This window comes from Dromaius novaehollandiae, chromosome 7, assembly GCF_036370855.1.
Source record: "Dromaius novaehollandiae isolate bDroNov1 chromosome 7, bDroNov1.hap1, whole genome shotgun sequence".
Lineage (NCBI taxonomy): Eukaryota > Metazoa > Chordata > Aves > Casuariiformes > Dromaiidae > Dromaius > Dromaius novaehollandiae.
The window spans coordinates 24,955,101-24,968,640 of NC_088104.1; the positions used below are offsets into that span (position 1 = coordinate 24,955,101).

General features: G+C 37.4%; 1 protein-coding gene across 2 annotated transcripts in view; it reads right to left on the reverse strand.

The window, feature by feature from the left end:
* Nucleotides 1-211: 211 nt before the first annotated feature.
* SP3 (Sp3 transcription factor) overlaps nucleotides 212-13,540 on the reverse strand; it is a 37,108-nt gene continuing 23,779 nt past the window's right edge. For both annotated transcript variants that reach the window (XM_026092922.2, XM_026092915.2), the window contains 3 exons: nucleotides 11,024-11,216; nucleotides 4,273-4,469; nucleotides 212-1,968 (listed from right to left, as the gene is read on the reverse strand). In XM_026092922.2, coding sequence (XP_025948707.1) covers nucleotides 1,652-1,968; nucleotides 4,273-4,469; nucleotides 11,024-11,216 — 707 coding nt within the window. In that variant the 3' untranslated portion in view covers nucleotides 212-1,651. The remainder of the gene's footprint in view (nucleotides 1,969-4,272; nucleotides 4,470-11,023; nucleotides 11,217-13,540) is intronic.

Here is a 13,540-nt window from a genome sequence, read left to right on the forward strand (position 1 = left end):
CACACGCATCTTCCTCTCTCTCTTTTTTTTTTTTTTTTTTTCCCGGAAGGAGGAGGAGGAGGTATATTACCATCTGTTGGGACTTGCCCAGAAGGAGAGGAAACACTCTATTTCCCACCACCTAATACAAAAGAAGAAAACCATGTCAGGCTATTAAAATGTATTATCAAATTACATGTTATTAATTAACAAAAAATACAGTAAACTCAAGTCAAAAGAAAAAAAAATAGTGTTTTATTAACTACCACACTGTTATAATACACTTTAAACGTACAATAAGGTAGCCTTTAAATTTGAGGTGGTTTTAAGAATAACAAATGAACAGATTTCCAAATGTTTGTAAATAGGTGAACTGCAGTAATTATTGTTGTACATTTTTGGAAAATGGTATAGCACTTACAGACTGGCTATATAACTTCATTTTGTACATTTTTCTATAATTGAAAATATAAACAGTAATTAAAAAATAAAAAGAAAATTCAGCATAATAAAAAACATATATGTTTATCAGTTAAATGTACTGGATACATACAATTTTTAAGGGAAGAAGCAAAAAGGAAAGATGGCTGATATTTAAATGCAGATTGACTAACCAAAAACTAAACAACAAACAAATAAAAACCTCATAAAACCCCTAGTTCACTATGACTATATCCATATGTTTGGGAGTACTGTCAATATGGAAGTGATTTTTCTGTTGTATTTGCATATGTTATATTTTACTGGTAATTTACATGATGGCTTTTAAGGCCCTGGCAGACAGATGTTTTTGGAAAAAAAGATTTGATAAAAATCACTGCTGAGACGCAATACACCTTATTTTTGGTCCTCCAATGTTCAAGAGAAGGGATATACTTCACTATAACATTTGCCTTACCACCCAAATGCCTCAACCTATACATTTTTTTTTTTTAACATTTTAAACTTTTTAAACATTGGTTATATTGCCCACCTTGGTTATTGAAAGAATATTAACAAGACATCATTTTGGCAAATTAAATCTTAAACATGGCTTTTCAATAGGATTTAAAAGGTGACTATCCCTAGAGTTCCATGTTAAAATGTAGTTTTCAAAATCTTACAAGAGTAATGCTTAAAATATTGTACATAGTTAACCTAATTAAAATAATTAGCTTCAAAATGACAAGTTGATGAGCTAAGTAAAGCCTACACTATGTAACATTTGCTTGGAAACTTGATTTGTCAGTTATGCATAATAAAAATTCCAGTCATCAAGAAAATTACAAAATTTCTTTTATCATAACATGATTTCTTTTCACCCATCAACTTCTTTTATCTTACAATAGATAAATACCAACATGTTCTCATTTTTTACACTAAACCACACAGGATTGATGCATTTGGTTAGACTACCATTTCCATCGTTAAATTCATTTTTTTTTAATATAACTTGGTAAAATTTCATCTCTTCTAGATTCCAAAAGTACCTACAAAACCCATGCAATTTTACCATTTTAATATACTATGGAATATCATACAAAGTAAGGCATTTCAGTGTCATGTATAACCAAGTTACTGTCAATCCAAAAATTTTTGCACATCAATAAAAAGATATCTAAGAACTTAGGAACAATATTCTTCTCACTACTGTATAAAAATAACCACAATTAATAGGTATCTTGTGTAATATTTACTCCATTGTCTCGTTTCCCGAAACTGTGACAAGCTGTAAAGGTATTTCAGTGTTGGTAAGAATATCTTGATTGCTGGTGCCAGATGTATTAACAGTTCCTATTCCTGAAACAGAACCTTGTTGAATATTTGCAAGGATAAGTGTTGTTCCTCCTGCAGTAATCAAAGTATCATCAGGTGTTGCTTCTACTGATGCCAGCACTGTACTGCTGGAGTGAATACCTTTTTTATTCTGATGTGTTTTAATATGTTTGGCAAGGTGGTCACTTCTCATAAAGCGTTTTGAACACTCTGGACAGACAAATTTCTTCTCACCTGTCACATAGGATAGAAGGAAAAAAATGTTTTCAAGAACTTTAAAAAAACCCCACACGTACACCAAAAAAAAAAAAAAAAAAAATCAAGATAACTTACTACCTGTAAGAGTCAGAATTCTAATATCATCTATACTGAAGAAAAAAAAAGAAACCTGACACTATGAACTTGAATTATTTTTTAAATTTCTAGGCATTCATAACAAATCCTTTAAAAGAATTCATTTATTTTTCTGTCTTTTGGTGAGTTTTGGAAGATCTTTTAGACAAGCTAAAGAACATCACCATTTAACATCCTCAGGCTGCTGGTTTGCTGCCTCTAAGGTTCACTGCACTAAATAACATTTAAGAGGAGAACAAACCTCGCAGAATCATGGACAGGTAGGAGTATGTGAGCTCCTCCAGAATCACACTTGAGACTGACGGACATGGGATCACAAGATAATTCAGGTTGGAAAGGACCTCTGGAGGTCTTTAGACTGACCTCCTGCTCAAAGAAGGATCACCTACTTAGGATTGGTCAGATGGTGAGAGGTTGACCAGGCTGCTCAGGGCTTTATCTACTCTGGTCTTGAAAAACTCTAAAGATGGAGACTGCACAACCTCTCAGGGCAACCTGTTCCAAAATCTGGCCGTTACTGTGGTGAAAAAGTTTTTCTTCATAACCACTCCAAAACTCTCGTTTCAACTCATGCCCCTTGTCTCTCATCCTCCCACCATGCACCACCCTGGAAAGTTTGGCTCCTTCTTCTTAATGACTGCCTTGTAGGTATTGCAAGGCTGCTATTAGATCTCCCCCTTACTCTTCTCTTTGCCAGGGTGCACAAGCCCAGCTCCTGAAGCCTCTCCTGTAAGGCAAATGCTCCAGTCCCCTGACCATCTTGGTCGCCCTCTGTTGAACTCATTCCCATAGATCAATGTCTTTCCTATAGTGGGGGCTGAAAACTGGATGCAGTATTCCAGATGCAGCCTAACCAGTGCTGAGAAGAAAGGGTAATCACTTCCCTAAACCTACTGCCTGTGCTTCTGTTGATACAGCCCAGGCCATGTTTGCTGCTGGCTCATGTTCAACTTGCTTTCTACTAAGACTCCCAGGTCCTTTTCAGCAGAGATGCTTCCCAAACAGTTAGTCCCCCGCCTGTATTGCTGCAAGGGTTTATTCCTTCCCAGGTGCAGGATGTTCATCTTTGTTGCATTTCGTCAGGTTCCTGTAGCCCATTCCTTCAGCCTGTCTGGGTCCTATGAAGGGCAGCCTTGCCCTCAACTGTATAGAATGGTCAGCCCAATTTGCTGTCATCCACAAACGAGACAAAAGTGCACTCTGTTGCCTTCTCCCGGTCATTGATTAAGATGTTAAACAGAACAGGTCCCAGGATAGATCCCTGCAGTACTCTACTTTTTACCAGCATCCCAGTACACTAGGACCCATTAATCACTACCCTCTGAGTATTCAGAAGGTCATTCAACCAGTTTTTACCCATCTGGCGGTCCATCCATCCAGACCGTAACATCCTAGCTTGGATACAACCATCCAACACATCTAACAAAAACAGACCGTCAAGTACAAAAGAAGAAATACTTTTCAGAGGCATTTCAAAGACATTTTTCTAAGCAGTTACATGCTGATAAGCACCTAAATTATTTATCTATTGTCATTAGGTTGTTCAAATAGTCCAATTTTAAAGGTAAGCATCCTCTAACCTACCTAATTTGAATATTCTATCATATGAATATGGGTTCAGATGTAAAAATCAACCACTCCTTGGCAACGTGGAAGCACTAGTTTCATTTCTATTCTTCATACTAGACAACAAGAGAGATAACCTGGGGTCCCTATATCTCTAATGAGTAGTCTAAACATGAAACTAGAAGATGTGAAACAACGCACCATCACATACTCTTTCTTGATTTGTGAATGACATCTAATCCCTTAGCCATCTAGCCCTTTATTTTGCTATTTAAAAAACAAGAGAAAAGTTTTGAGCTGGAACAACAGTTCTACTCTGGCTCAAACACATAAAACATTGTTGAATCTAAATCAAAGTAAATCAAAGATTAACCCATGTTAAATATTAGCCTAAATGCCAGTTCTGATCCAAAATAGTGTGTTGCTGTTTTTACTCCTCGGATTTACTAAAGAAGCTAAAATGCATGCATAGCTCTAAGTACTAGCTGATTTTAGAAAATTCATGCTACATTAAAATCAATCCAATAAAAAAATGTGTTTTCCTCTTGAAAGTTATTTATCCAAGCCTCCCTCATGACACTCCTTTAGTTAAATGCACCAGAATCAAAGACTAAAAACCTGTATGTGTTCTTCGGTGTCGCTGAAGCTCATCACTGCGAGTGAACCTTTTTCCACAGAACATCCAAGTACAAACAAATGGACGCTCTCCAGAATGCCAGCGGAGATGAGCTCTCAAATGTGAAGTTTTCCCATACACTTTGCCACATCCTGGTATGTGACAAATGTGTTGCTTCTTTTTTCCCAAGTTAGAGCCTCTGTTTAAAAAAAAAAAAAAGAAAAGAAAAAGAAAAAGTTAATCATTCTAATACATTCCTCCTAAATATTGATCATATGTAAAAATGGGCTTACATATACCATTATAACTCCAAATGAGTCTGAGCAGCTTCCCATTTTTGTTTCAAGTAAAATCAGAGCCCATAAGAAGCTGGACTGAATTCTGTAATGATATCTGGATTCTGCAGCAAACTATAAAATCAATGGCAAGTTAAATTTAAATGATAGAAGTGTAATCTTTAACATATATGTATATGAAGTTGGAAATACAATCATTACAGCAGCTCATACTACTTTGATGCTGAAGTCTCTGTATTTAAAATTTCTCCCAATTTCAGTTTTTACTATGCCAAAGACAGTTTTGGCAAAGAAAAACACACATGACTACAATTGCCAAAAGGGAAACTGGAGGTTTTGGCAACTGGGAAGAGAACAGATGGGACTTTTGGCATTTTGGGAAAACTTGAAAAGCAGTTTGGGTTGAAGGATAAGCATACTAACCTGAGTATTTCCACTAAAAGGAGCAGCAGTGAAACAGTTAATCTTGCTGACATTTAAATTAGCTCCTTGGGATTTCAGAAATAAAATCCATCAAAATGAACACACAATTCACACAGAGTATAATGCAGATTCCTAAGCTTGATGCCTAATTTAAGATGCTGCCATACAGAAATGGTAGGTGACCAATTCAGCAGAAGCACCTGAAAGTCTACCCAAAGGCCTTTTATAAAATCACCAGAGAGGTAACTGCCTCTGAAGACCCAGAGAAAGAGATCAGTCTGGCCAGTGTAGGGCTTCATGACTGATTTATGCCAATGTGTTTGCTACCACTGAAAGGGACACTCCAGGGAACAGATCTGGCTGACACCACAGTGAACGGTAACAACATATGAATGGTAAATGTTGGTACAAAGGAGGACATTGGAATATGCAGCCAAGTATCAGGCCACTTTATTCATCAGCAATGTTAACTTAAAACATTTTATGTGGATTCTGAAATTAGTTTTCGGCATTCCATCCTCTGACTGACTCTACAGTTCAAGTGTCTCCCCCAAGGCAATTTTATTTCCTCAGAATGCTCAACTTCGGTGTAACTGTCTAGAGGCTGAAGGATTTGCCAAGCAGCTATGAGACCTAGATTCTCATCCCTACCACCAGAACAATTCTGTTTTACATCTAATGAGGGTTCAGTGTAAAATACAGATACACTTTATGGAGCTAGGACTTGGAGCAAGCATTTCTGAACGTGCACTCTAAAAGACTCGCAGCATCTAAAGGGATTTCCAACCTAATTAGTTATTTTCCTAATACATTCTAGACAGGCCAGTAAAGTAAGGAGATAAAATCCAATTAAGTCCTAGAAAATGTTTCCAAGAATTTAAGTCTCACTTTAGAGTAGGATTCATCCTCATACTGCTTTATTCATCATTTTGGCCTGTCTCAAAAGAGCAAACGATCATTTTTACCTACTAATTATTTTTCATGACAATGTAGTTTTTTACTTCAGAACAAATTCAATGGCAGCAGAAGTAGAGAGTATAGAAGGCTTTTGAGCCCTGGTGCTGTAGCAGTAGAATCATGAGAGCCTATGGATATAGTGACTGAGGAGATTCTACCCATCTCTCAATTTTTTTTGTTGCCACTTCTCAATCCATAGACTCACAGAAAGTTCACCTCTCTGTTCTTCCCAACTAGCTTATAAATTTCCTGCAAATGATACTCTGACACCCAACATATCTGACACCTTAAGCTCTTCCCTCATTATTAGTCTTGGCCTTTTCTAATTTCCAAGGTTCTGCAGATAGCCAGGCTAAAGCAAACTCAACCATACAAAATGCAGCGTACCTGTAACAGTTCCATGAGCATTCCTCTACCAGCCCCATACACTCAGCCCTCTATACTCCAATGAAAAAATTTACTGTACTCCTCCTTCTGTCCCACTGCAACCAGTTTCCCAGTTCTCAGGCTCTAAGTTCACCATCATCTAATGATCCGGTTCTAGACACTTCTTTTCCAGCTTCTCTTGCTTTGTGGCTCGCGGCATCCAGCAATCACAGTGCTGGGTTTTTTGGCAACAGAGGCAAAGAACATCCATGTCTCTTCCCCATTATACTGTCCTGGTAACTGAAAGAATTCTCCACAGGCTCTTGCTATCCTATATCTTTAATTGCCTGTCCTATTCCATGTAACCCTAAAATGTGCTTGGCTTATGCTTATTATAACAAGATATATTTCTGTAGTTGAGAATATATTTCTGTAATCAGAATATTTTAATTAAGTATTTCATCCTTAAACATTTTGCAAAGTACACTATATTCCTTCCTTCTGCAATAATCAGCACAAATATTTTGTAACTTGGCATGAAACAGTACAGAAATGTGACACAAATTACAGGAAATCACATCAAAGTTCTGTTAGAATAATTTTAAGATTCCAAAGTGAATCATTCAAAGGTGCTTAAATGAAAACAGGAGGTCAGTGTTTTAGTCCAGATTGAAAGAAACCACAGTTCAACTCCTGGTGAGTTTATTTGACTTAGGTGGTGTAATATGCATAATCCTAAGCACCTTACCTAACTGGTAAGAGAACTCTTTAGTGGACTGTGAAGTCCAAAGTGAGGGGAAGATGAGGGATTCATAAGATAAAATCCACAAGACTACTGTGAATGAGTAACTAACTGTATTTACTCTATACAGTCTCATATAGGCAACTGCATGTACGCTTTCCACGTGCTCTAAACTGACCGGACATGAGCCAGATTCTATCTGGACGCTTTGCAGCTGCGACAGTCTGGCATCATGCCCTAACAAGGCCCACTAAGAGGCCTTGCTTGCTGCTCTTTCTTGCAGCCATCATCACTAAGTAAAGGGATACGACTCAGGGATACACCTCAACTGGAGTCTTCAAACCAATTAATATTTAAGTGTTTTTATAGCACATTATTGTTTTATAAAGACTAGAAAACACATTTCTCAATTACCATGCAGAATGCAATGGCTGCAGCAGGAGAGACCTTCATCTACCAAGAATCAAAACTTTCAGTCCAGCAGTACCTAATTTCTAGGAGGAACACTAGATATTTAAAAGGTAAGGCATAATAAGTTTAGCAGTGATTTTAAGAATGTGGTGTTAGAGTTATGTATCTGAAGTGGTACTCAGAAGCACTGTTCCTCTATAGATCTAGACAGTAGTCTCTGCAGATGTAAGTGAGAGGAGGGTGCAATTTCCACCTAACTTCCAACACCTAAATCTCAAACCTCGCCAATCCATTCAGGATCTGAGTCATCCTTTGAGGTACATCCTTCTCTTTTGCCTCCCTTATCCCCCATTTACTACATAGGTTTAGAGCCATATGGCTTTAATTTACACATCTAATACACCATTGATGGCTCTTTCTTTCCTTCCTTCCCCCATGTGAAATACGATAAAGAAATAGCAGCTCCCTACTTCACAGAACTGGTACAAATATAAATACTTTGAAGGCTGCAATGTGTTCCAATTCTGCATCAAGAGTCAAAAAAAAAAAAACAAAGAAAAAGAAAAAAAGACAAAAATAGAAAACAAAGAAGACAGGAAATGCCAAAACTAAGGCTACACAACACATGAAATTATGATAAAGTCTGCATATGCAAAGTCACATACTACTTTTTCCACTCATTCAGTGCACAGGAGAGAGCGTTTTCACTGAAGGAAGAGCTATTTAATTTTTTCTACACTGATTTAATGTGTTTTCCTTTTCTTGCCACTTATATATTATTTAAATACTGCATCAAACACAGTTATTCATTTCCCCAGAGTTTCTTTCTCATCATGGACGCTCACAACAGTGTTAAGCCATTCATCAACATTAACAAATTTATCTTGCAACACTCCTGTAGTGAACTTAAATTAGTACACTCATTGCATAGATCCAAAAAGGAGGTACAAAGAGATCAAGGCCAAAACTGTCAAACACACACCAATCTGAGAGGTCAAGTTTGAGATACTAGAAGCACTCCCCCCCCCTCCTCCCCAGAGTACTGCAGATGCTCACAATGCAGCTCAGCTGACTTCATTACAGCAATGAACTCAGCACTTCTGCAGTGGAAAATATGGGATGGATAGACAAACACTCCCAAAACTTTACAGTCCCAATATTTTAAGTTGACCCCCCCCAAAAATGAGGAACATGCCCTCATAGTGGCCCCCTGTGAAAGATCTACCTTTAGATTCTTCTTCCTGCAGTGTCCTATCTCATTCTCTATATGCCTTCCAATTTCTGCAATAAATGAATCAGACTACATTCACTGCACAACCCTGATTCATTCCCTCAGCATCATCCATCATATGCACTGAATGGCACTGGGGTCATATGGAAAAAATAGTATGAAGTCACATAATTAGAAACCAGATCATAATGCATATGCATATGGGATTGAATTAAAGTTGCATGGGAAATCTTAACTTTGGCATTTCCCAATTTTCAATTTTTCAGTTTCTCAATCTCAATATTATTTTAAGAATTGTGAATGTTAGAAAAGCAAATGTCCTATTGTCTGAAACTGTATAGTCTCCCAGATGAATCATCAGCAGAGTTGAAAGACAAAACAAAACACAGAATTACAGCACTGGAGATAAATGAGTAACTACAGAAGCTATGGAACCTGATCAAAGTGTGTCAGGCGAAAGGAGACACTTTCCAGTGGGCTTACTTTTTTTGCTAGACCGTGAAGGAATTCCACATTCCGGATGGAAAATTGCTCTAGCAACTGTAAGTACTTTCACTCTTTTTCTGTTTCCCATATGGACATCTACTACTAGTCTCCTCCACTATCCTGTTTCTATTCTTGTCTTGACTCTTCTCACATCCTGATTTCCTGCCCTACTTCTCCTACGTTGTACACTTGTTCTCTCCCAGTCCTTCCCTTAGAGCAGATTTCAGACAATCCTTTATCTCACCTCTTTCCTAGCTCTTCTTAAGTCTTTCCCCGATTCCTGTCTCTGAGTTTTGGTCAGACTGCACTTTTCTCAGCCATTATCAAAAGCATCTGTGAAAAGGACTCTTTCTCTCAGGCTTCAACTTCAAAATTTGGTGCTATAGCAACTCCACTTAGGAGGAAGAGGATTGTAAAGTACAGATGTATCTAAATTAAAGCTCCTGGAGCATGGAATAAAGTACGAGGAGGATGGACCATATGAAATCCCTGTGGCTCAAAGGAGTATGGTCTCTGCAAACAACATTTTTTACAGTTTTCCTCCAGGCTGAAGCAAATCTCAACCCAATTTATACTTTGGACAGATTTTTATGGGGAGAGCAAAGGTCCACCCAGAATTTACATTTCCAACTCTGTGCCAGGTTTCAGTGAACTACATGTAGCATTTTAACACGAGCAAACTGACATAAAAAGATGCTCCATAGCCTTAAACACAGATATTATTGCTATCTTCATATGTGATGAAAATGTATCAAAGTATTTTTGTATTAGAATACTTAATTTTACTCAGCATGACTGTCTGCTATATCACCTCCCTATGCTTACAAAGAAGGTATCTAGAATATACAGCAAAAACACAGAAGACCTGACAATAGAAGTATTTAGTTGGTACTCTTACAACTCAGAGCCATTGGACACTGACAGGTTCTTTAAACAGAACTCAGTAATTTACATCAGAATTCTCACATAAATAAGACCTCCCTTTTAGGGGGGGGAAAATAAGTGTCATCAAAATGGACAAACTCTAGTATACCAGAAAGCAGGCTTTCCTTTGTAACAAATACAATGTTGCCCTAAATATTTTCACTTGTAAAAGGCAGTCTGATATTCCCCTTTCCTTTCTTATATCCGTAACTAAGATATTTGAAAGGAAATGTTTTAAAATAGAATAAACTCTTTTTAAGCGCAGAAAACTGAAAAATAGTTTCATCACATGTGGAATGATGAAACATGGTTTCCTATGCATTTATCTGAAGGCTGAAGTGAGCAAGTATTTCATATCTTTGAGATGTCCATACGTCCACTAAATTTGACTGAAAACAACTGGTCAATTCAAAATTTGTTATTTAGAGTTGTTATACCAACCTTGGTTTTCTTAGGAAACGAGCTAAAAGAAAAAACAGGATAACTGTATTTTTATAACACTCCAAGGCAATCAAATTGTGAGAAAACTACTCAATCAGTGAGGAAATGAAGGAACATAGGATTTAATCAAGTTCTTGACATATGATAGGAAGCCATTCACAGATGTGCATATTCCAAAATACCTCATTTTCATATTACTTAGGGCCATGTTCTAACTCCACACCCCTTACTTTTAGTAGGTGGCATCTTACTCCACAGTTTTCCAATTAATCTTAATGGAATTACGCAAAGAGGAGAGAATAATCTGCCCTTCCAGCTGCAAACACAGAAATAAAGGTGGCAGTCTTTTACCGCATAAGCTGTTTCACATTAGCCTGTAGCTTTCCCTTAGCTGCAGACACTGTTATTAACTAACAATCCTACTTTTCTCACTCATTGTTTGTTTTCAGCAGTACATGACAGTAAATGTTACATACCTTCCACCACCTTCTTTGCAGTTGGGACATGTACAAGCTACTCGTCGCAGTCTTTTTCCCTCTTGATGTGGTTGGTCCCCCTCCTCATCTACCACCTGTACTCTCAAATGTGTTAAATCATTGGTATTCAGTGTAGAATCACCACTGAGCTGCCATTCTTCTGGATCAGGCTCCTCTTCTTTAATCCTAATATCTGAGGAAAAGAACAAACACAGATCCATAAGTAACCCATTAAATAGAGAGAAGAAAACCATAATGATCAAATCTTTTTACTTTTGAGAGCACTATGTCAGTCAAAAGTCAACATCCTTTAGTGCATACTGACATTCCTTCTGTGCCCTTGTAACCCATAATGTATTTAAAAAGTTTATCTTACTATACATTCCAAAGTTGAAGACAAGCTATAACAAAGTATTAAAGTTTAAGTTTGAGCTGTTCTTGGTAGGAAATGCTGTCACCGGACTATTCACCTTGCTTGAAAGATGGGAAAAACTGAGGAACAAGAAGCTGGACAGATGTTGAAAAACTGTAAACACATGTTTCAAATGTTCCCGAGTAGTCATTTATGTTTCCACAGGATTGCTCAATTAATGTGACATGTAATAGAAACAGCCTTTCTAGATGATCATAAGACAGTTTCAGTGTTCACAATGATATATAAAGAAACACAGGAAGTTAATTAAATAAAAGGTTTTGACCTAGGAAAGGCCAAGATATCTAAGGAAAACACAAAACTCCTGGCCTTTGTTCCGCTATCCCTTTCTCACCTAGTATTTATGCCTTTTTTTTTACACTATTCATAGAAAAGAAAACATTCACAGCAGAATGCCATTCAGCATTAAAAAGGAGTAAATAACAAGAGCTACTTCAAGATAACTTTGAGCTAGTAGTCAAAAGAGATTTTTGCAGTTCCATGGATGCAAAGAAAGCCTCTAAGTTCTCAAGTCATCCTCAGAAGCTAAAACATTCATAAGTATATGTAGCTTCTTCCCCCTTACCCCCTAGACAAGCATCTACATACCCCTTAAATAGTGCATGGTTTAGGAAAAAGACTGAATTTTCTACTGGTCTTTCACCCCTCCTTTTTCCCTTTCCCCAGGGATGGAAAAGCAAAGTCCAAACCTAAAACCTATTAGGCAAAACCTAGTCTCCAATCCAAATATTCAAAGCTAAGCATATGTCAGAAGTACTTGAGCCTAATAAAAGATAGAAGGCTACCTCATGCTGTTAAAATTAAAAAGTACATGCCTTATTTTCTGTGATGACTATCATGCCATAGCTGAACATAAACTTCACACAGCTTTGAAAGGAGTAACATAGAAATAAAGAGTTAGAATAATCTTTAAGAATTAGTGTTATATATTACATACAATATCATCAACAGCTAATGAGCAGCTACATTCTGCATCAACTGTTGCTTTCAGCAGGTGCTCTGGTCAGCCATATACTACTACAGAGCATTCAGTACGTGGGAAAGCAATTATTTTAACAAATTTACTTTTTAATAGGTAGTCTTTCCCCTCAGACACTACCCTAGATTTGCAAAAGAGCTGAAAGGCTGTAAGGTCAGATTTCAGAAAGGGGAGGGAAAAAAAAAAAAAAGGAAAAAAGAAAAGCTTTTAATTTTAGAAGGCTGAACACCCAATCCCTTCTTAGGTTCTGTAGAGTAGTTGGTATTTTTTCAGTAAAAATGATTAGCTACGACCACGAACTAATAAGCAAACGCTCAATCGTTTTTTTTTTTTTTACCTTGAAGCTTCAAACTAAAGGCTAGATGTCTTTTTAGATGTATTTGAAGATTGCTTTCTCTGCAGAATTAACTTAATTAACATAGCAGTTTTTCACCCTTAACTCAAACTCCACTTTAACTAAAACCAAAACCCTTAACTATGGCAATTCTAAATTCCTTTAGGGAGACTTGTCAATGCATCAGTTATTGTCTGTATAATGAAGACACAGCTGCACACATTGCATGACAAAACAGAAGAACGACTGTGCTGGATCAGATCGTAACCCTGGCCTACCTTCCCAAGCTCCAGCATTCATCAGTTCAGAGACAAAGGATATACCTATACAAAAATTGCCTTGGTGCTAAAAGTGTCAGTCTAGCCTTTCCCAACACCACAGTTTGCCTCCCTTTTAGTTGCAGTTGTACAACCATTTGTAGGATTGTGCTGTAAATTAGATCACCGACATAACTGAAGTTAAAACAACTGTCTAGGATACCACTGCATTTGGGAAGAGAACTGCAGGTCAGAAACAGGGAAGACTACATTATTTAACTAGTTTGTCTGCAAAACTCAGTGCTAGAAACTAGTTTGCACAAATACACCAGGCTGTGAACTGCGAGGATTCAGGAGTTATTAGCACACGCACTTTTGCTGACTCTTTACACAGGTGATAACATCCAGCAGAAGACTAGCGTGGAAAACTACTGCACTGCCCAAAGCCACCTGCACACTCTGTAATCTAATTGAGCTTCACCATTACCATAAAGAGAGGTTCACAACTCCAGAC